Genomic DNA, 23,917 nt, shown 5'->3' on the forward strand with positions numbered 1-23,917 from the left:
CCACCGTGAGCCATGATAATGATTTCAAGCTTCATGGTTTAATAAAAAAACAATGTAAGACAACAGATATTACGTGAATAACAATGATGCCAATACAATACAGTATATTACATGAACATATATATGATGCCAATACCATTACGATATATTACAAAATAGGTAGTATAACTAATAGGTGAATAACAATAGCGTACACAAAACATGTCCGCGATTAACTTCATAAACCATGTTACCTTGCAACCTTGTGGCTCTAGGCCTTTCAGGATCTGTGTATCGTGCTCAAGGATAAGGTACCCACTTATGCCCTTTGATCGCTTTGTAGCTACTTTTGATGTTGAAGGAATGCATCTTTGAAAGTCATATGCTCCTCAATGCATCGATCGTGAAGTATGGGGATACGTACTATGATCCGTCACTATCGCCCATATCCCTGCAAGCGGCAAAGACATGGGAGCACGCGATGTGGTGTAATTTTGGCTTATTGTATGTGCACTTCACCTCATGAGGCCCAATTTGGCATTGTTGCACAGTATCCCCCGTGTTATACCCTGAAGTATACCTGTGGTGGCACATGACCTCGAGTTCATTGTTGACCAGGTCATAGATCCTAGTTTGATGAAAGTGTGTCTTATTCCTCCTTCTGGATATGATTTCCTCCACCTTATGTGCGAACCACGTGCTGCACTCCATAGCAGCTATACCACGATCTCGAAAGTAGTCAGACGTTCTATATAATGTGAGCTCAATGATGGCACACAACGGGAGGCCCCGTATACCCTTTAGGATATTGTTGAACGTCTACGCTATATTTATTGTCATGATGGTGTAACTAACATGGGAGACAATAATTTTAGAAAGGATATTTTCATAAGAAAGGGTAAAATACGATCATTAAAATGTTATATGCTAACCTAGCACCATGAGTGTAATGAATTAGGGCCCAATGCCTTGCCGGCTTTCCCACTATCCACTAGCTAAACGTAGAATTTGAACGACTAACGATAGTTTGACCCCCACCATTTGCGTCCGCAGATGGTCCTCCTTTGCTTCCTGCTCTGCCATCACCTTGTGAGTGGTCTCATTTAACTCTCTTCATATCTCGTTGAACTTCGCCTACTGGTTTTGAACACACAAAACTTTAAACCTCTTTACAAGAGCCTTATTGTGGTACCTTATGTACACGTTTGCGTCTAAGTGTCACATGCACCACCTTCTCTCCACATCAGGATATGCAATGAAGTAGTTTGTGCTATCATGTAATACGTCCAACGCATCCAGAAGGTCCTTGTTGCGGTCTGAAATGATACAAACTCGTTCCCTATTGGCCACGACACGTGTCCTCACTAAGGTGAGGAACCATAACCAGCTATCATTGTTCTCACTCTCAACCATTGCAAACGTGAGATGAATGATCGGATTGTTTGCATCCGCCGCCATCGTTGTCATAAGATTACTATGGTATTGTCACCAAGAAATGTGGTATCCACATATACAATGGGCTTGCAATATCTGAAAGCTTCGATGCATTGTCTAAAGGACCAGAAAAATCTAATGAGGTATCAGCTAGTGGTGCTATATGATGCATCCTCTAGCTTGATCGGCTCATCCGCCATGGCCCATTGAGCCCTTGGATTCGTCATAGTAATTTTCTACAACAATCTTGGAGCATGGTTGTAAGACTCTTTGAAATTCCAAACAACATCTTCAACGCCTTCTACTTCGCACGCCACGTGGTGTGATAATTGATCAGCATACCCGTTAGTCTACACATCATCCATAATGGATTTTAGCGACAAATATAAGTTTGTGCCAACAAGGGTGATGAGTAGTTGGGCTATGAACCTCGCATCAATAGCGTGGCTCACATTCTAATAGCCTCTTCGCTGCATGTATGTAGGGTGTGTCTACTGAGCACAAAATAGTTCTCATATTTTGGCTTATGTGCTCGTACGAAGTAAGGACAATTCAAGTGCTTAATACACCTGACCTCATACTCTGTAGGGTTAGACAGGACGCACTCGTGATCCTTTCTTGTGATTACGACATAGTTGCTAATAAAGTGGATGACCTCCTTCCTGTCATGGAATCGTTGTCCGACCTGGATGTCATTATTCTGATATCCTCAGTTAGATAAGATGTTATACTCAATGACGTAATCTAATTAGATAAGATGTTATACTCAATGACGGTACAATCTAGTAGTCCAGCACCATGAAAATACTAGATCGTCGGCACTGGGTCATCGTTGTCAACAACTTCTTCATCCCCGCTACCACCGAATTCATCATCCATGTATCCTACATCTACTTTAGAAGGGTCCACTCAAGGAAAAATTTATCGATAAAATTTTTTTATCGGAGGTTAGCGGTAAACAGGATTATCAGATTTATCGGAATTCTATCGGCGATAGACAAAATATTTCGGACAAAATTTGAAAAAAAAGCTTAATTTATCTAGAAAATCACATAGATTGCATCCAAATTATTTGACTAAATAATAACATATAAATAAATTAGGATTGAAGGGGGTGGTCCAGCGGCCTGCGGGCCGACGTTTTCTTGCTCGCGTGTTGGATTCGGAAATCAAAAGATGCCAAATTCAAAAATTACCGATATTTTTGGCCGATAAGTAAATTTACCGGCCCTCGCCGACAAACAGGATTATCGGGTTTATCGATTTTTTTTCGGCGATAATTTTTTCACTGGGTCCACTCTAGCTCCCTCTATACAAGGACTACCCTTCTCAGCATGCCCTCTCTCCTCTTTATGCATCACATGCTGGCCTGATTTTTTCATGCTAGTCATTGCATCACCTTGCACCTCCCCGACATGACCTCCCTCCTCTTTATGCACCAGTCGTGACATTATGTTTACGTACACTCTCATTTCAAAGTTCTCCTCTAATGTCTTGCGTGAGTACAAAGCTCATGCGTTGTTCCTTCTCATCTCGAACAATGTATGGATAACGACCAAGCTATTTGAAATAAGTTGTGATTGCACACCCTCTAGGATAACATTATGGTACTGTTGGTTCACACACAATAGGCTCATAACATGTGATTTCAGGCTATCTAGATCAATAGGTAGCTCAATCGTACTCTCTATGTGTTGGCAGTTTTGAATTGGTACGAGCCTCCCGTACAAAACAACAAAACGTTTTCTATAATAAATATGGATAGTCATATTATATCTACTAAACAAACGTACATGTAATAAAATAACTACATAGATGTATGTACGATACACAACTAATTACACTCATCGATAAATAATAAGTACATTAATTTAAGTGATTAACTAATTAATCAAATTAGTTATGTTAAACTAATTATTCGATTAAATATATAACTCTAATTAAATTAAGTAAATATTCTAATTATACTAGTTAATGACATACATACAATTACACTAAGCAAATAATCAAATTACACCGATTAATAAAATTCAAGTTATTAAACTAAGTCAATAATGTAATTACACTAACTAATCAAATTCATATAATCAAACTATTCATATAATCTAAGTACTCTAATTTATCAACTTAATATAATTTAACATATGTAATTGAACAGATTAAATTTACTTACTCTAATTACTATTACTAATCTAAGTATTAATTACATACATAATCTAAGTAGTCTAATTTATCAACTTAATATAATTTATCAAATATAATTAAACAGATTAATCAATCTGCTTACTCTAATTACTATTACTAATCTAAGTATTAATTAACTATATAATCTAAGTACTTATTATAACTGATCTTGCCCTGCTGCTCCTCCTCTCCTCGCGCTGCTACTCCTTCTCGCCTCGCACTGCATTGCTGCTGCTCCTCCCTCCTCGCTTGCTGCTGCTCCTCCTCTCCTCGCCTCGCGCTGCGCTGTTGCTCCTCCCTCCTCACTCCTCATTTTATAGCGAGCAGCACGCGACAGACCAAACACAAAAGCCAACAAAAAAATAAATATAATAATTTCATAATTAATGTAGTTTTGCATAAAAGCCTTTGTTTAGTAAAATCATCATAACTTTTTCGTCTTAGCTCCTTTTTCAGCGATTCTTACGCTATTAGATTCGTTTTTCATAGCTTTATCTTTCTAGATAGATTTTGTCTCATTGTTCTTTTGTTTTTATACTTTATTCTTAGTGTGTTTTATTTGCATACTTTACCGGTAATCGTGCGATTAGACGTCAACGCTCTGGATCATTTTGAGGAACATCAAGACCAAGAGCTAGAGTACATTGAGCAGCATCAAGGAGAAGGCAAGTGTCCTTAATCATCTTAAACCTATGTTTTTAAATGTCTTTGTTTTACAAATTGTATGCAGTGTCTGTTAATTTGCTAGATAGTCACATATGTTAGGGTTTGCCTTATTTTTTCCCCCTTATAATCCCTTGGAACCAAGGTGATTTATGGTTAGGTGTTTTTTTACGGTTAGAAGTGCTTAGCCATGCTTTTAGGATATTGGAAAATGTCTTATACCGGATTCATGAACATAAACAACGATGATGGTGAATTTGTTAATGATGAGCAACATGGAACCTTAGGCATTGAGCATAGTGATGTTTGTGATAGTGATCATGGTTATGTTGTTGGTTAGTATTTGCTCAAGTAATCTAAATAAGGACTGGTTCGTGAAGCGACAACTCAAGAAGTGATGTATCAACCACGAAGCTGATATGAGTAAGGTTTGACATACTAGTTAGAATTTTTTATAGTGTGTGTTGGGTCAGTACAAAAGGGGGCTTTTGGGTTGGAAGGGTATTCCGTAATCCACAACGGTGAAACCTAGTGAGCAGATGCATACTGGAGTAGCCTCTAGTTAGTGATAATGTCATGCAGTGATATCCTGATGGCACACCACTAGCGTGCGTTAAGTGTTTTGTGCAACACGACAACTTGGAATTCACTGACTCATGGGGAAAGCTGGACAACCTTTGTAGAGAGTAAAATCTGATATATCAGTCGTGCTCACGGTCATAAGAGACTTGTATCCTCACATGATTAGTTGGTTTTGGATATGATAGTGGAATAGTTATGGTTATGATATGGTAGTACTAGTGGTACTAGATGGTTATAGTTTGCAAGGTGGGTAGTCTTAGGTGATAGTTATTGGGTCGTCTGGGTTACATTCACTTAATAACTGCTTAATGCTTTCAATTACATTACTATTCTTTACTCGTATTTATGTAAATATACCATACATTAGTCAATTTTTGTTGAAAGCCTGCATGTTATTACTTTACCACACTTGCTGAGTACTCTATGTGCTCACCTTTGCTATCTCCCACTATATATATGCTGCTCAGTGGAATACTTTAAAGATTTTCAAGACGAAGACATGGTGTACTAGGAGTGTGTCTTCTGGTTGGTGTCTGCAGAGTTGCTTGGTCGCCGATGCTTTTGTTCCGCTGTTGTCATTTAGTTTGCTATCGTTTAGGCAATAAAGTTGTTTAGTTAAAGTCTTTTGTAAGAGTTGAACAATTGTAACTTAAAGTATTAGTACTGTTATCTTCATCCGTGACGTCCTTATGTGTGTTAAACTTCATAGGCACCCATAAGTCGTACTTGATTTTGTCCATTAAAAACCGAGTGTGGCACCATTTTTTCGGTCTAACCGCCGGTCCGGTCTGGTCCCAATAAATATGTGTTTCTCTAAATTTATGCATAGACTGCATGGTTAAAAAAGAAATATTGTAGGAAACAAAAAAGTTTATGTGTTTCTCTTTTAGTGAATAGTCTTTTTTTTTTGAAATAGTGGTAGGAGCGTTGCCATACATTAAAGAAGAACATAGATTTTTACATTAACAGAACAACTGCTGAGAGAAATCGATAGGGAGCAACGGTTAAAAAGAGAACCACCAGGGATGACCACAAATAAGAAAAATTAACACCAAAGAAATGACAGATAGATACAACATCATAGCAAGCTTAGAGGTTGGCGTCATACCTACTATGAATTCTGTCGTGATCTCATCTATCACCGGATAAGAAACCTGAACTGAGTGCAAGCTCTTGATCTGAAAAATTCGGCCGTTCCTTTCTTTCCAAATGTTCCAATAGGTATAGATGAAAATTGAATTGGCCACTTTCCGGTCATTCTTGGGGATTGCCGCTATCATCTCTTCCAACCATGTTGCAACTGAGGCATGGTCGTGTAGGAGCATCTCTCTGAATTCTTGTCTCTGTGAGCAACAAGTGACATGCTCCCAAACCTCTTTTGAGAAAACGCATTGCAATCCAAGGAGTAAAGCTTATTCTTGTGTTTGATCACAGAGTGAGCATGAGTTGTTATATGGCCAGTTCTTGTGTGCTAGATTGTCCGACGTCTTTAGCTTGTTTTGAACCAACAACCAAGAAAAACTTACATTTGTTCCAAACCTTAGCCTTCCAAATTAGAGTATCTTTGAATGTGCAAAATGAACCGTGAAACTATACGAGATATGCAGATTTTGCGCTATAAGCACCATCTGTTGTCCATTTCCAAATAATATTATATGGGGTGTCCGGCTGTAGGACAACACCTTGGATTTTTCACCCAACGATCGATGAACTCATGTAGCTGCACGAATCTCGTGATGCCTCTCACCGAGCGGTTATATTTATCATTATGTAGCTCATACTCCACAATTCGGTTCTTACTTGTAGCGATGAGAGAGATTGGGAACTACATCCTTTGGAGCCTGACCATGCAACCATCTTATGTCCCATAATTTTTCTTTGCTACCATTTCTAATGGTGACAACAGTAGAGGGCGCAAATAGGTGTTGATCAGCTTCATCACAAGGAATGGTAGCTTTAAGCCAAGGTCTTTTCTGCTGTTGTCATTCATACCATAACCATCTCAATCGTAGTGCTCTTCCAAAGGGAATATCTGGTCTTGTTTGGTTTTTCTTTCAAGGATTTTTTCTTTCTTGCAATTCTGCCAAATGCTGTCAAATTTTTTAACCCAAACCCACCAAGCTTCTTGGGGCGGCATACCCTTTTCCAGTTTACTAAACAATGTTCACCCTTCACTGGTTCTGCTCCCTTCCAAAAAAAGCCCGTCTTATTTGATCCATGCTTTTTTTTATAACGTACTTATTTAGCTGAAAGATGAAGATACGATAGATGGGATGTGATGATAGAATCAAATCGATGAGTGTCATCCGTCCAGCTCTCGTGTGAAGCTTGTCTTTCCAACCCGAAAGCTTTCCTGCCATTTTGTCGAGCAGTGGCGGTTTGTCCAGCTTTCTCATCCATTGTGTGGATAGAGGTAACCCAAGTATTTGCAAAGAAAATCTTTTCATTGGGCTCGGAAGATTTGCAAAATTTCCTTAATATTGAGGCCAATGGAACTTATTGGTGAATAGTCTATATTGGCATATATCCTTGCCTTTATGCATGCCTAAGTGCGGAGTAGGCCCGTGCTTTATTGAGCTCATTAACATTTGTCATTTTCCTATGTGGTCTTTTTAGATGCCTTTTTCCTATGTGGTTTGATCAGGCTGAATTTGCCGACAAGCCAACGTACATTTGATCGATTTATCTAGAGCAAATTCTTGTTATTTATTGCATGATCAACATTTAAGTCTTTCTTTCCTAAGAAAAAACAATGATCCAAGTTTGATGCTCGATGGAAGCCCGACGAGAAAGTCAAGTCCCCTGAAAACAATAAGTTTTGCCCAATAGTACTACTCGCAATTGACAATGATTAGCATATTCCTCATCTCATCATGTATCAACTCACGGTTAAGTATTTCATTGTTGATCTCTCTCTCTTTTAAGGAAATATACAACCTAACCCTTTCTTCTAGGAAGAGAAATGCACCATCATCTCCCATACATGCCTCCAACTCATCTGCATGGCTGCACAAACCAGCCACCTATTAAAAAAAAAGGCAAAAACCCAGGTAGTCTTCTCTGTAATCACCTCCTGTCGGTGATTAGCACTTGCCAGGAATCACTAGCCAGCTAACCCCGGAGCTCCGTCCCAAAACCGAGCCAGAAATGGCCGCGACAACCCACGTGCAGCTCACTGTCTTTGCCATGCGGGTCCAATAAACTCCCGGCCCCGTCCTCCCTCTAGAAACCGCCTCCCCGGCGACCGGCTGCAACCGGTCCCGCCCGCGCTCACCGGCAGCCTTCGCGCCACTTGAAAATTTTCTCTTTTTTTTTCTCATTGTGAAAATATATTTTTGTTATTTTTAAGCTATATGACGGCACCTTCTGCACTACATAAGTTTTTTAGATTTTTTTAATATTTTGAGACTTTTTTTAATTTTAAAAACATTAGAATGTAATATTTTTTTTTTATTTTTAAACCTGTCGTTAGTTGGAATAACATAAGTGTAGATCTATAATTTTTTTAAAAACAAACACATATATTTATAATTTTATATTTAAAAAATATAAAAGGTAAAAAATAAATAAATTAAAAAAATCTATAACTATTTTGGTATACATTAAAAAACTATATTTTCTAGAATTTATTTTAAAAATTTAAAACTATTTTGACACATATTATAAAATACTGTAATTTTTTTTACCGTAGACCCATCATATATAATGACATAGATAACGATGAGAAAATCATAGTTTTTTAAACATGTATCAAAATAATTATAATTTTTTAAAATAAATATTAAAAATTATAATTTTCTACTTACATATATAAAAATAGTTATAAATTTTTTAAACTTACCCTAAACAAAACTCACTCCTTCTGCCGGGTCACCTCCCCCTCCCAAAGCCCACGAGAGACAGGAGTTTTCAACTTTTTGTTTCCGTTAATTAACAACACGCGCAGGGAAGCAACGCAGCAGCAGCAAAAGAGGCGAGCCTTTTCGCTCGTCGTCGCCACCACTACCGCGTCGTCTCGTCTCGCCTCGGCCTCCGCACGCGCGCGCGCGCGGGATCTCGCGCTCGCCCCCACCGCTCGCGAGGTGCATCCGCCCGCAGGTGAGGGTTCGCCGATTGGCTGTGGTGATTCGGGGGCGGATCTGGCGGGGTTCGCCGGATCTCGGGCTATTTTTTTTGTGGGAGGTGTGGGGGGGGGGGGGAGGTTTTGTGTGATACCCATTTTTGGGTGGTGGTTTCCAGGGTTTGGGGCGGGGCGATCCGGCGGCGATGTCGAGCCGGGTGAAGGAGGACGAGAAGCACGAGCGGATCATACGCGGCCTACTCAAGCTGCCCGCCAACAAGCGGTGCATCAACTGCAACAATTTGGTGAGTCTCTCGACTGGATTCCTCGAGTTCTCATGCTAAATGTGGCCGGGGAGCTAGAGGGCAGGGAGGAGCGGTTTTGAGCTCGCTTGGCTTCATCCGCCGTAATGCTTCGTTGCTAGCTGCTTCGAAGGGTTCACGCACGGCATACTGGGAGGTTTCGTTAGCTGGATAAATAGGTGTTTGACCGGAGAGCGGCGTCTTTTGTGTGTGTGTGTGTGTGGGGGGGGGGGGGGTTAAGTCTTAAGACGTGAATTGTAACTCAAGAGGTGCAGAAGTGGAATGAATGAAATGTAGCCCTGATGCGGGAGATTAGGATTCGCTCCGTCATTATGGTAGCCACACATTATGGTCTTAATGTAATAATCATACAATTGATTGGTGTTTCTGCTGCCTGCAAGATATGCACCCTTGATGATTCTCAGTCTCACGTCCTCCATGTGTTAGGACTCAGGATTAGGACAATGGCTAACAGGAACCTAAGCTGTTAATTAAGAAAGTTGGATTGTGGGTATCTCAGAGATGACCACTGGCTTCCAATGCAGTCGAACGCAAAAGTCGTGCTTGAGGCATTAGCTGTCAGTACTTATATTGTTTGAGGTGTAGGGAACAAAACAAAGCGCATGCTGGAGGGCATCACGACTTTACAAGCAAAAAGGAGAACAAAATACCTTCTTATAAATGTACAACGGCTAGAAATTTTAGTGAATCTATATAAGGAAGTTTTGTGCAAAATATTCTTTGCTATTATAGATGATAATTGCATATCGATAAGTTAGGTAGCATGTCAGCTCATTGTCGTAATAAAGTTTGCCACATTTGTAGTGAATGTGGCACATGGAGGAAGTTAAGAACAAGCTAATATTTGAGGATAAGATCTCAACACACCTGCTATTTGTTAACTGCTTTGATGATTTGGTCTCTTAAGAATCTACTAAATGCCTGGGGTTAGGACTACCCTACTGCCCTTTTCCTTCTTTTTATTTTTCTTGTCCGTAGTTCTGTCATGCTGGGAGGTGCGAGGTGCATGCCTCACTTCAGGCACTGTACCTTTTGAAGCTTGAGGTGCTTTTCTACTCCCTTAGTGGCCAAGCACACATTGTGTGTGCCTTTGACAGAACTGCTACCTTGTATGAAGTATGAACGTGTGAGAATTTATTGTGGATCAGAGTTATCAATGAGGAAATTGATTGCCACAGCCCATTTAGATTGGCATTCGACATCAACCCTACTTTTGGAGTTTCCATTTTTTAAACACTGCAATTTATGTAGTGAATATTTTGTTTGATGCAAAACGATGTCTTGCTGTACTTGAACTTTATTTTAACAGTTGGATCCTATAGTAATTTGATACCATTGGCTGTCATGTATGATCCATTTGTTTTTTAAACGGTAATTTTAAGCCATCTTCACAACATCTTCCATTATATCAGATGTTTTCTGCAGCTTTCTAGGGTGTGTTTGGTTACCCGCATCAGGGGCATCCTAGCTTTGTCTGTGCGTATATTCCCGCGGAGAAGGTCGTTTGGTTGCCTGCATGCACGGTTCCTCCTTGCATCCGCAAATGCAATTATACGGTTGGAGCCTGGCCTGGTGGATACGTCCGAATCGAGCTTCTCTCTGGAGCTTGGCTCGGTGGATGCATTGCACCTGCTACAATGCTGCAATAGGCTCATTTATTAGTCTCAGGTGCAGGGTCATTGCAACCGCTCATATAGGCAACCAAACACCTTCACATGTTCATTGCATCCGCAGGTGCAGGGTCATTGCATCCGACCATGCAAACAACCAAACACTTCTTTTGGAGTCACTGCATCCGCTCAGCGTGCTTCTACTCGTCCAGGATATACGTTGCAGCTCTACGAAAACCCATGCGAGCAACCAAACATACCCCTACTGAATCTACCGTAGGATGGGGTGATTCGGAAGCCTCACCTCTTTCAACAGGACAGTGAAACCACCCTAATTTTCTCTGCACGAAAGCTAATCCATTGTTATATCTTGTAAAACTATGGTGTGTCAACATAACATCATAATATTTTTTTGAGAAAAAATATCTTCTAAATGAATAAAAATGTGTTAAATTGACAGTAGAAAGAATTTGGTTTGCCCATTCAAAGTCATATGCAATATTCCAGATGATGTAGTTCTTCCTTGCATCTGGATGGGTTTTGAGCTAGTCTAGCTCAGATGTATGCACATTGTTTTGCTTCAATCTAGTGTTCTTTGCATAAGTGTAACACCCGAGCTTGTTATAGGGTCCCGAGTGGTCCATTTTCTGTGGTACGTTGGTGGGTCAGTCCCACATTGGAAGTTAAAAATGAGTAATGCTTGCATTTAGTGCCTCTTGGCATAAACATAGTACCTCAGCTAACCCTTCTACAAGGAGTGACAATTTAAGTATATGTGGGTGCTATGCGTGTGTAGACCTATGGAATTGGGCTTTGTGCAAACTTTGGGCATAGGGTGTTACAGTAAGTGTCTTATGTATATTTTGTTTGCTTTATAAAATTAACTAATTAGTCTCAGCTGCTGAATAACTTGTCTATCTTCTATCCTCTTTTTGTACTTATTTGCATATCTTGTTCCCTAAAAGTGTCTTGGTCCTGAGGACCTTCTGTTCTTAACTTGCTTATATATTATAATACTAATATTTCAGTAGGGCCCCCCAACTGTTCTAAAAAAAGAATGTTGATGTGAACAGGGACCACAATATGTCTGCACAAATTTCTGGACCTTCGTTTGTACCAATTGCAGTGGAGCGCAGTAAGTTTCTTATTCAGTCCTCTTTGAGTTTAGAATGACCAACCTCTCTAGCTTTCCCTTCTTTTTGTTAAATCATATACGTTGTGATGGAGTAAACTAACAGGCCCACTCATCCCCAATTGAAATATGTTCCTTTTCTTAATAAAGCACTTCTTTTTCCTTTTGATTCTCCTAGTCGGGAGTTCACGCATCGAGTGAAATCAGTTTCCATGGCCAAATTTACTGCACAAGAAGTTACTGCGCTTCAAGAAGGAGGAAATGAGGTAATTTTATTTTTCCTATTCTTTTTTGTTTTTGTTTTGTTTTCTATCAGCTTCATGTCTTCTGTCTAGCATGACATCAGTTTTGCTTGACCTTTAGCGTGCCAGAGAAATATTTTTCAAGGAATGGGATCCTCACCGCAATGCATACCCTGAAAGCAGGTTACCTTCTTTTTTCAGTAATTCCTTCTTTTAAGTTACAACGTGTTTACTTTGTATTTGGAAGTATGACCTGTTTCTTTTGGTCTCAGTAACTCTGATAAATTGAGAAATTTCATTAAGCATGTTTATGTGGAACGGAGATACACAGGAGAAAGAAGTACTGATAGGCCACCGAGGGGAAAGGTGATGTTGGCTCCTTACTGCTCTAAAGTTTTCTCCTCAGTAACCAATCTCTGTTTTTGGAAATGTCTTACTCTCTTCTAAATTCACTGCACGCTGTTTGATCGTCATCTTTTAGGATGATAAGGATGAATATAGTGAAAATAGGAGATCTGATGGAAATTGGGGTGGTTCAAGAAGTCCACCAAATGGAAGTTACTCTGACCGTCGGAGTTATAGTGGACGAAGTGATGACAGAAATTCCAGATATTCCTATGGCGACCGCAGCCCTGGCTATGACCAAAATGACTATAAGAAAAGTCCCCGCTACTTTGAGGTTGTTGATGATAGATCTGGAAAAACGACTCCAGTTCAAAGGTTTGAAGACCGCAGGTTTTCTGAACCAAGGAAGCCAGGTAGTGGGTCTCCAAACTTCCAGAAAGAAGCGGATGGGTCTAGTCCTGTTGTACGGCCAATGAGGGATATATTGGGTGACGACGCTCCTCAACTTCGGGTTGGTGAACCTTCAAAGCCAGCTGCTGAACCTCCGAAGCCGAGTGTAGCAAGACCAATTGATCCTCCAAAGCCAAGTGTACCCAGATCGATTGATCCGCCAAAGCCAAATGGAACCAGGGCAAGTGATCCTCCACCACTGACAAAGGTTCTTGCCACTCCTGATATTTTATTTCTTTTAGACATTGTTTTTGGATTCTATCTCGAATATCAGCATGTTCTCTTTGAGCTGGGAATTCGATAGAGATCTTACCGTTCCTCTTACATGTTCACAATGTAGACAATGTCTAGTGCCAGCAGTATTGCTTCTTCTGAGGGGACTTCGGAACAAATGAAGGTGTCAAGTGCAGTGAGTTTAATTGATTTTAGTGCAGATCCTGAATCTACTGCATCTGGAGCACCACCACAACCGACCCCTACACCACTACAGCATCCTGTTAATGCACCGGCACCACAGCCTGTTCTTGAACAAGGGAAAAGTGCTCCATCTGTGAGTGGTGGTGACTGGGCATCTTTTGATGCTTTTGGCCAACAACAAATACCACAAACAGGTAGCAGTGCAAATCCCCTTGAGTCTGCACTTGCGCAACTGTCATTCTCCGAAACACCCTCCGCACCCAATATGTCGGCTTTTCCAGCTCTTGATCCCAGTTTGAAAGCAAATGATGGAAGACAGTCATCCATGGTAGATCAGTCGCATTCCTCATTGTTTGATGTGCCCGTTGGAATCTCAGGCAACCAGGTACTTTTGTATAAGAATTTCAAGATGTATACACTTAGTCTTTTTTTTCCCCTTCTAAAATAGTTTTCACTTGATGCCTTTTTTAGGCCTCAGCGGTAATGTCCATCCAAGGATCTTCAGTTCAACAATTTCCTCTAGCTGCCCCTGCAGCTGGACTTCCATCTCAGGTCACTGCAAATCCACAAGGAACCAGTGGTATTCAAGGATCAGCATCTTCCACTGACAGTAAATCCATTGGTCGGAAAGAACTTCCAGCGGTACGTGATTAACTGCTTGTAGAGTATTGAACATCAAGCCATGCAGCATGTTTGTATATTCTCACACTATTGAGCTATTCCATGGTTCCTCCACCCCTCTTTTGATTGGTCTTCTTCGGATGATATGTAATAATGTAATATATTGCATAATTCATTAGTTTGCATGTCCTGCACATTGCTAGTATGAAAAACTATATCATTTCTTAACCTAATGGAATATATCATAAAAATTGTAACGCATGGTAGTCTAGTTCGGGGAATAATGGTTATTTTCTGTCTATCAGATGTGGAGTTTAGTTTAACAAGCATTAGAGCACCTCCAGTGTGGTTAGAAAACGAACGAACCAAGCACATTGTAGGCATCAAACCTTGCTGTCATAAGGCAAAATCGAACCATCTGTTTGGTTCGAACCATGCCAAATAGAACAGTATTTTACCTCAGAGGAGGGAATGATAATGATCAGCGGAACCAATCATTGCCAAGGATGGAGAGAATGGAGGTGAAGGCTGACTAAGGAGGGTTTTTCTTTGGAAAAGGCGTGAACATGTCAATGGGGGTCACTGCTTGGTTGCGTGGAGGCAGGTCTGTAGGCCAATCGAGCTGGGTGGTCTTGGTTTACATGATTTGGAGTCCTTAGGCTAGGCTTTGCGCATGTGGTGGCTCTGGTTACAGAAAACACAACCTGGTCGTCCTTGTTCTGTCCTCAATTTACCGGTGCATGCCAGTGTCTCAGCAATGTTCTCTACCTCTATTGTGTCGTTAGTAGGCAATGGGGAGAGCAATGTTTTGGATTGATCGTTGGCTGCATGGCAAGGCTTTGGGCGAGCTTGCACCGGCTCTTGTCTCTCTGGTGCAGAAATGGATTGGCAAGAAATGAACAGTCTAGCAGACATTTCAAGATCATAGTCGGGTGCATGATATAAGAGGTGGTCTCTCTACAAGAGCACTAGTGGAATATCTGGCTGGGGTGGTGCTTTATTCGGAGCTAGATGACCAACATCTTTGGTCCCTAGAATTATCTGGTCAATTCTCCACTAAGTCAGTGTATCATCGTTTCTTCATTGTCAGCATTGGGTTTGAGCCTTGGAAGCTGCCCTGGAAGACGTGGGCACCTCTGTGCTGCAAATTCTTTGTTTGACTGGCCATTCTCAATCGGTGCTGGACCTCTGACCCTTTGGCTCGTCGTGGGCTCCCTCATCCCAAGCACTTTCCATTGTGTGATCAGGACGACGAGAATGTCCAGCACCTTTTATCATGTGTTTTTGCTCATGAGGTGTGGTTCAGGGTACTTTCTATCGTCGGTCTTCATAACCTATCGCCGCGGCATGATGATTTTGTTTTTAAAGATTGGTGGCGCCACGTGCAAGGAGTGCCTAGGCAGCTTGGCAAGGGGTTAAACTCCTTGGTGATTTCGTGGTATTGTGGATTTGGAAACATCGCAACCGGTGCGTCTTCGATGCTGCGTCTCCTAATGTCTAGATAGTCATGGACAACATCAAGGATGAGGCCAGCTGTGGTGCATGGCAGGGGCAAAAGGGTTGAGCGCCTTATGGCCGTGATTATCTTCCTTCCTGTTCTTGAGTCATCTTTTTTCTATGGTTTTGTAAGCGACCTATTTTGTTTGTCAGGCTGAGAGCCTGAGAGTGAGTTTCTCCTCTCTTTTTTCCTTGGTCAGTGTGTGTTTTCCTTTCCTTGGTTTTTCTCTTCCTTTTTTGTTTTGCTGTTTGTATGGACTTTTTATTCCTCCTTTAATGAAATGATGCACAGTTCTCCTGCACGTCCGAGAAAAAAAATCTGCCATTTTTTCTTTTTTTTAGTTTTGTTTCAGGCCCCCTTAAACGGCTTATGCACTGGAGCAACCGAACATATGAATCAGCCAAATGCACCTCCACTCTTGGTTTGCACCAACGTTAGGGGTGCTCTTATATGCTACCAGATAGGTAGAACAAATTATGGTCTATATTGGTGAGTTAAAAGGAGACAAAACTGTTATTGTATTAGGTTGCATTTCAATGGAGAATAAATGGCTATCACACAGATATAAAATATCCTGCTGTGAGTGCAGTTTCATAGAAAGAATTTATGGCTTGATAGGACCAGTCTTGAAATAATGGTTTTGTTTTGATGTATTCGAACAGATCATCTGGTTTGGCTGACAAGTTATGTGGGAAGAAACCTGTTAATAGATTTAAAGCAAGTGGTTCAAACCACATGCGGCAACATCATGTATTCGATTGTATTGTCTGTTACTCTGGTCTGGCTAACAAGTTATGTGGGAAGAAACCTGTTAATAGATTTAAAAAAAGTGGTTCAGACCACAATTAGGTGGCGAATTCATGATTGTTATTTTTTTGAGCCTTCAGTTTCTTTAAAGCGGTGTTTCAAATGACCAGAAATGTTTGTTGAGGTTTTTTTGTAGTATCGGTGCACTTATGTTCCCTTTGTATGATCACATGGGTTCATCAGTAGGATCATTGCCTAATTGTCAACTGTGGACAACTGTATCATTTTTTCTTGAAGAACATTTTAGAAAAAAAATGATGAGCTGATAGGTCTGTATTGGGGATGGTAACTGAGGATAACTAGATCCCCCGCCTTGCAGGCTTGGTCTTTACTTTGTTTATTTCTTTGCTTGCCGATTACACCATAAGGCTCCCTTTATATAGAGACCCAAACCTAAACATAATCCGAATCCAACTCTAATCCTATTCCGAATCCAACTCTAAACCTATTCTGAAATATATTGACTTACAGATAGAATAGGACTCTTAACAGTCCTGAAATTAATTATTCCGAATCCTGCAAGGAAACTAATTATGCTGAAACCTAATAGGAAACTAATTCTTTTTTTCCCTAATTACTTTTCTGCGCCCATATCATGCCCCTCCCTGCTATGAAATAGCTCGTCCTCGAGCTGTGGTGGTGGCCATTAGGGATGAAAGTGATATGGGAAAATACTGTCCCATCCCGTGATCGTTTCCCATTTTTTCCCGGCCTTTTTCATTTTCCCGGTTGTTATGCGGAAATGGGACGGTGACATCCGGAAACGGTGCCAAAAACGATTACTGTCTCATCCTGCCCGTTTTCTTGGAATCCTATTTTTAACTGGGAGAATCCCGTTTTTACCCCATTTTGCATTTCCTATGGGCCCAGCCCACAACTCGCCAACCCTAGCCTACATCTTGCAACTTGGTTGAGTGACCGAGTCGGCTCCAACAATCCAGCCTCCCTAATCGTTGCCGTCACTCCGCCTGTCCGATGGTCCTACCCCCACGACGCCACCGGTCCGCCCTCTCCGTCGTCCAGCCGCAGCGAGCATCACGCTCCCGATGGTGCTAGCAAGGGGGCGGCCCTGGCGGTGGTGGGGGTGTCGGCACCATCGTCCACACCGGCCAGCAAGAGTACGTTCCTCCGTCTGAATAACCTCGACATCAACGACAACGACACTCCTTCGTCGCAGGTTCCTACGAGGTTTGTGAGTCCGATTCGCTTCAGGGGCAAGTTTCGCAGCCATCTGTATGCTGCTGCATGTGTTGGCTCAGTGTTCTATTAGAACTGTAGAGATTGGTTATAGGTCATGTAGTGATGTGAAGTCCTGAATGCTGGTATGCGGAGTTGTGTCTTTTCGTTATCCGAATTGCGGTGAGGTTTGGTTGCTCTGATTGAGCATGCTTAGTGAAGCGTAGTTTGCTCATGCTTCTATCTGCTAACATGAATTACTCGTGAGGATGATTTTGGATTACGACTTATTGATCTGTCATCCTAGTTGTGTCAACCTTATGAGTTAATATTTATCTAATGCCTAGTCTATTTGAGTTGCACAGTATACCCATGGTAATGTGCAAAAACATCGCTCATATGGCTTTATTACTCCAGAGTCTTATACTGCGGAGCATGGAATTTAGCAGTTAGTAATGTACAATCTCGCTATACTGCAAAGCATGGATATTAACAGTTAGTAATGTACAATCTTGCTTTTAGTCATGTGGATTTTTCTACGATGTTGCTGCTTGTAGGTCGGCTAAACAGACTTTCTTTAGAGTGTATTCATATTTAATCACAATAATTAATATTTTGCTTATCTACTGGTTTGGTGCACACTGGCCTCACCTCGCCGTTTTTCTAATTTACAATGTAGCCATTAGATGCCATTAGATGGTTGTTCTGTGAGCCTACATGGCACATTTCATGAAGATTGGCACATAGTTGTAGATAACGCATATTCATGTTGCACATTAGGTTGATTTCTCTAATGGTGTGTTGTTTATGTAACTAATGTAAGTACTATCAAACGGACAAGAACAACTCAAATTTGTTTTGCTGATGCATCGGTATAAAACTTTTATTAGTGTATTTGTTGTGGCAATTGTGATTACAAACTCGAAATGGACTAGATAAAGTAGAGTTCTCCTAAAGCAATAGTGATTAGACAATCTAAAAACAAAATAGTTGTTTTTTTATAGTAGCAGGGTTCAGAAAGTAAGAATTGAAGTATGTTGAAGTCCTAATCAGATGGAATTCTATGACCAGCATGGATTCATGGTTTTGAGGTTTGGTCTTCCTGATTTTAATCACCGGTTTCTGTCCGATACCAACATATTTCCATTCGGATTGGTTTGTTTTCGTATAACCGGCAATCCTATGTTCGTTTTCATTTCCAGCTTTCCTGCTTTCGTTTTTGTTTTCGGTTGAGAAAATGTGAAAGTGAAAACGGTTAGTGGGTTTTCCCGACCGTTCTCGTCTGTTTTCATCCTTAGTGGCCATTGCCCATGGAAGCCTCATGTTAATGAAAGTCTGATGTTCTTAGAAAGTTCCTTGTAGTTCTTGAACATGCCCACATTGTGAAGGATGGAGGCGATATCATTCTTGTTTCTCATCATAGGCAACGTTGTAGCAACTAATGACAACTTGATTGAGAGACATTTGACACTGGTAATGCAATTGACATCGGAGCAGAAGTAGCAGGTGGTTGTTTGATAATCAATGACGCCACAGATGGGAGCAGTGTTGCCTCTTGCTTTGCCTCTACCTTCATGCATGTGACGACAGGAATTGGTAGCACTATTGTAGGTTCTGGATGTGTGGCCACGAGAGCAGATGGTAATCGTTCAGCCGACACTGGTTGAGGCGAAGCGACTTGTGCTAATGTGATTGTTGGGGCAAGTGGTGGCAACGTGTTCATTGCATTGGTGCTGAAATTTTTTGCCCATCTAAGTTGACGAGCAGGCTCGATTGCTTCAATCTTCACCAAAACTTTCTCCATCATCTTGTCGAGAAGCTCTATGGTGTAGTCGTTGTCACCCATGATGAGGGGTGCAGGCCGGCTATTGGGGACACATCAGCGGCTGGTGAGTAGGCGGCGGTGGCGGCTGCGGCTTGGTAGGGTAGCAACGATGTCCGGCGCAAGATCGGCTGCGTGGTGCAGCAGGAACAGGTGCAAGAACAATGGCTGGTGCAACAGCAACGGTGTGGAGGCGGCGTGGAAGACAAGGCGCAGGAACAAGGACTCGTGATACCAAATATTGGGGATGGTAATTGGGGATAACTAGAGTGCCCTGCCTTGAGGGATCTAATCACTTGTTTATTTCTTTGTTTGCCGATTACACCATAAGGCTCTCTTTATATAGAGACCGAAACCTAAACCTATTCTGAATCCAACTTTAATCCTATTCCGAAATATATTGACTTACATTAGGACTCTAACCGTCCTGAAATTAGTTATTCTGAATCCTACAAGGAGACTAATTATGCCGAAACCTAATAGGAAACTAATTATTTTCTTCCCTAATTACTTGTATGCGCCCATATCAGTCTGACACCGTGCCATTCAATGAGGTCATTTGCATGAACCTATTTGACATAGACCCAAACCTTTTGCAGGATATTTTTACTGCACTATATCCAACAGCAGCTCCAATGATGCCTGGTTGGCAGAGAGCTCCCCAATTTGGAATGGGATACGCCATGCAATATCCTGCTGGAATGGTATCCTCGTCATTCTCATATTTGTAATATATTATGCACCTGAATTGGCAATATTTTTATCTTACAAAGGAATACTCTGCCAGTTACAGGGAATGCAAGCATATCCTCAGGGAGCATTTCCTCAACCTACATATCAACAACCTGTATATCCGCAACATGCATATCCCCAACCTGTGAAAGCTTCGAACCCTTTTGATCTTGGGAATGAACCGGCTCCAATTCAAGCTCACATGGTATGATTAAAGTGTCGTTTAGACTGGGATCTTTTTTGCATATTCTGCATACTTAATTTGTTAACACTGAACCAAAAGGTACTGTAAAGCCAGTCATCTGGAGATACTTGATGGTGCACTCTTGACACTCGTATTAACTTGACTACTGTTCATCATGTTCATTATTTGTTATATTAACATACCATCTTTGTTGTGTCTGAGCAGCCCCTATCTGGGCCATTGGGAGCATCAGCAGGCACAGCTCCCCAAACCTTACTTGGCACCTCCAGTTTTGGCATCCCCCCACAACAACCTCGCCAGCTGTATCAGCCAGCTGCACCTCCAAGTATTTACATACTTCCTCATCACAATTGTGCTCTTTATTACCATTTTTTGTATGCTGTGCTAATTTGTGGTTCAACTTCAGGCCATTTCATGACGCAGCAAGTTCCAAACAGCATGCCTGAGCAGCCACCTAATAGCATGCATGCAACGTGAGTAAATATTGTATTTATTAATCTCCTAAGTTGAAATATGCAGTGCTAGATAATGCAAGTGAGCTGTCTAATTATTAATTTATTCTAATCTATTTCACATCCCTGGTATGATATGTATCAAAGAGGAGCCAAGTTCAAAATAGAACAAGAATAGTCAATCCTGGTATGACATGTTGGATTAGATTGGATGGTTGAGATCAACTACGTAAAGCCACCAACTTTCGCTTTTGAGTTATTTCAACCTAATTCTACTAGCCAATTCACCTTCTAGCAGTATGCACAGTCCTCGGTTTGCATCTTTTAAAAATCTGATACAGCAACCCACGCTGCACTGACTTATTGTGTCATTCGTCCATTTTAAGAGCTACAAGATGTGTTCGCTCCCTGGTAACTGGGATTCTAAAGGCCCTTATCTTTAGTTTTTTTTTTCCTTGCGTAGGGTGACATAAAATGTCGAAACATCCTGATGCACTGCGTACTGCATTTTCTGGTTTTCAATTCTGATGTCTGGCGTGTGAAATCACAGGCAACAAGGAGGTTTGGGTTCCTTCAACATGGGTTTTGATCAACAAGCTCCGAGATACTCCCAGCCAAGAACTCCACCTTCCTATGGCTCTGTTGGGGGCAACCCTTTTGGGTAAAAGAACATCAAATATGGACATACCATATAGCCTGCTCTTTTGGACTCTTGTGTCTTCAAACGAAGGGTTTGCAGCACTCAGCGAGACGGACGTGCATGGAAACCCTCGAGAGAATTTGTTTCATATAACTTCTTGTGTATTTTTGTCGGCTGTAGTCTTTTGTACAACTTGTTTCCAAACTCCAAAGGGACAATGATCGAATGTAACTCTATTTCGGAGGGCGGTCTTTGTGCATGTGTTCGTGCGTACAGCCCCATTCCTTGTATATTTTGTGTTCGCAGCATCCTGCCTGAATTCCATAGTATGTATATATTTTTTTTCTTCGTTTTGGACATTGACAGTAGCCGATCATGTATTCTAGCTCAGCTGGTTGTTTCTAGTGCTGTTGGCTATTCAGTTTCATGTGGACGATAATATCGGACCGTGTACTCGATGTGGTGTATAATTGTGATCAATCAATTTTGTGGTTTTCTTTATCTATTTTCCTTCATTTTCTTCTCATTTGTATAGTTCTTATTTTCATGCTGTGTGAGGCTAACGGCTGAATCCTGAATCTGTACCCGCAATGGTCAGAAAGATCACGGGGGAATCTTTCTTTTTTGCCCTTAAAGGGGACAATTTCTTTTATGTTATTGGAAAGTTATCTAACCCCGAAAGTGTCACTGGAAACCAGCTAATACTTTAGGTGTCACTCTTCTTAAACTTTAGACATAGAAATGTCATTTTTGACCATTTTTTGACAGTCAAGCCGTGATGGTAATATGAAAAGATCATATTACCCTTATAGCCCACGTGTTAGCGACTTCATCTATTCTCAGCCTCTTACATCTCCCTCATCTTACATCTCCCTCATTGTGCTCGCCATCCACTCCTCCCGCTGGCTCACTATCAACATCAACGCCATCGACCCACATATGAAGGGATCGGTGATATTCTAAGAGAGGATGTGAATTAGGACACTTAAAACCTAACCGGCTTCAAAAACTTCACAAAATAAATTTATATCAATTTTTATCTAAATGTGCTCTAGATTTATCTAGTGTGTCTACTCTACCGCTTAAAAGATTTGCAACCTATAGTAAATCCTCGCAAATTAGTCTAGAAAAATAAATGAGCAAAGATAGATTGTAAGTACGTAGATACGAAATGTAAATAAAGTAAAGAGAGCAAACTCGACACAAGTGATTTTTATCACGTGGTATCGATGATATAAATACTACCTATAATCCACGTTGGAGATTCACCAAGGTTATGCTCCCGTACGACACCCGGTTATGGCTCTCGAGCCACCAAGACTTCAAGCCGGATGAGCCACCAAAGTAAAGTTTTACAACAAGTCTCTCTTCCGATCACTTGCCGTCATGATCACTTCAAAGCTTAAGCCACCAAGGTAAATATCTTCGTGTCCCTGTACAGGTGTTTTGTCGCCACTCCACACCAAGTCAGAGGGTCAACAAGCTTGAGCAACTCCAGCTCAAGTTGCTGACGAGTCACCAAGACTCTAAAGCACCGACGTATTACTTTGTACAAGCTAGTATCACCTCTTGACCCACTCTCTAGATAGCAATACCTAGCACCAACTCTCTCTAGGCCTATTAGCATTAATCACTCACTAATCTTATGCTTAATTTTTTTGGATGAAAATTTTAAGCATTATAGTAGCTTGGATGTCTTCTCAAATGTCTAATGGCCCCCTTCGACTCCAACACACTCATGCCACACCAAATGATCAAGTGGAGGGATATTTATAATCTCAACCTCACAGACTAGGTATTGCTTCAACGATCATATTTTGTTGTACTCACCAGATGATCCGGCGTGTGCAATATTACAAGCGTCGAACCATCCAGGGTGTACTCCCTAAAAACTAGTCGTTGGACAAGCTGTTAAAACTCCACTTTTTTTTGTGAATGCCAGAGTATTTTCTTTGTGAACACTAGAACATCCGGTGTGCATACGGTGTTAATCGAGCCATTCTGCAACCTCTCTGGAAAAAAGTAATCCAATGTAAATTTCTTATGAATGCCGGAATATCCGGTGTATATTAGACCCCATTTGGAAGCTCTCTGGAAAAAACAAAACGTCGAAAACTTCTTGTGAATGCCGGGACATCCAACGTGTTCATTTTTGTGAACGGCGAAGTATTTTATGCTCTTCAAATTGTACACGCGGAATATCCCTGTGTATATTTTTAGCCGACTAGCAATTCGTATTTCGGGCATAACTTTCCGCTACGAACTCGATTTTGATGATCTTGTGCTTTATGAAAAGTTTGTGAAGAGCTCTACATGATTGTACAGAAATCCATTCCTCTCTTTATCCTGACTTTGATAACTTCTCTTTTGTTGCATCAATGAGACCTACTAAAGCATATACTTGATAAACATGCTAGTCTCATTAACTATATTATTATTAATCATAAAAATCACATATATATCCTAAGAGGGTCATGTTCGCTGCAGCGCAGCCTTTTCAATAATATGTACTGGAACCCAACTACTGGGAAGGCTTTCACGCT

The 23,917-nt window shown here is 41.1% G+C and overlaps 1 protein-coding gene across 3 annotated transcripts; it reads left to right on the forward strand.

Annotated features, from left to right (window-relative positions):
* Positions 1–8,745: 8,745 nt before the first annotated feature.
* On the forward strand, positions 8,746–21,877 carry LOC133922417 (probable ADP-ribosylation factor GTPase-activating protein AGD14). 3 transcript variants are annotated; one of them, XM_062367748.1, is made up of 14 exons: positions 8,746–8,940; positions 9,082–9,207; positions 11,909–11,970; positions 12,146–12,233; positions 12,331–12,392; positions 12,482–12,575; positions 12,691–13,212; positions 13,345–13,806; positions 13,893–14,063; positions 19,945–20,049; positions 20,139–20,282; positions 20,487–20,607; positions 20,689–20,755; positions 21,285–21,877. In XM_062367748.1, the coding sequence occupies exons 2-14, from the start codon at positions 9,109–9,111 to the stop codon at positions 21,397–21,399; spliced, it is 2,112 nt and encodes a 703-aa protein (XP_062223732.1). In that variant the 5' UTR covers positions 8,746–8,940; positions 9,082–9,108; the 3' UTR covers positions 21,400–21,877. The 3 variants fall into 3 exon arrangements, with proteins under 3 accessions (XP_062223732.1, XP_062223731.1, XP_062223730.1); XM_062367747.1 differs by having other exon boundaries at positions 8,747–8,924; positions 20,133–20,282; XM_062367746.1 differs by having other exon boundaries at positions 8,748–8,940; positions 20,133–20,282.
* The last annotated feature ends 2,040 nt before the right edge of the window (positions 21,878–23,917 follow it).

Source organism: Phragmites australis, chromosome 6 (assembly GCF_958298935.1).
Source record: "Phragmites australis chromosome 6, lpPhrAust1.1, whole genome shotgun sequence".
NCBI classification, from domain to species: domain Eukaryota; kingdom Viridiplantae; phylum Streptophyta; class Magnoliopsida; order Poales; family Poaceae; genus Phragmites; species Phragmites australis.

Coding starts and splice junctions, on each gene's coding strand:
- LOC133922417 (XM_062367747.1), top strand. CDS start 9,109: ATGTCGAGCCGGGTGAAGGAGGACGAGAAGCACGAGCGGATCATACGC. Junction 20,050..20,132: donor TGCAATATCCTGCTGGAATG/GTATCCTCGTCA, acceptor ATACTCTGCCAG/TTACAGGGAATGCAAGCATA. Junction 20,756..21,284: donor CCTAATAGCATGCATGCAAC/GTGAGTAAATAT, acceptor GTGAAATCACAG/GCAACAAGGAGGTTTGGGTT.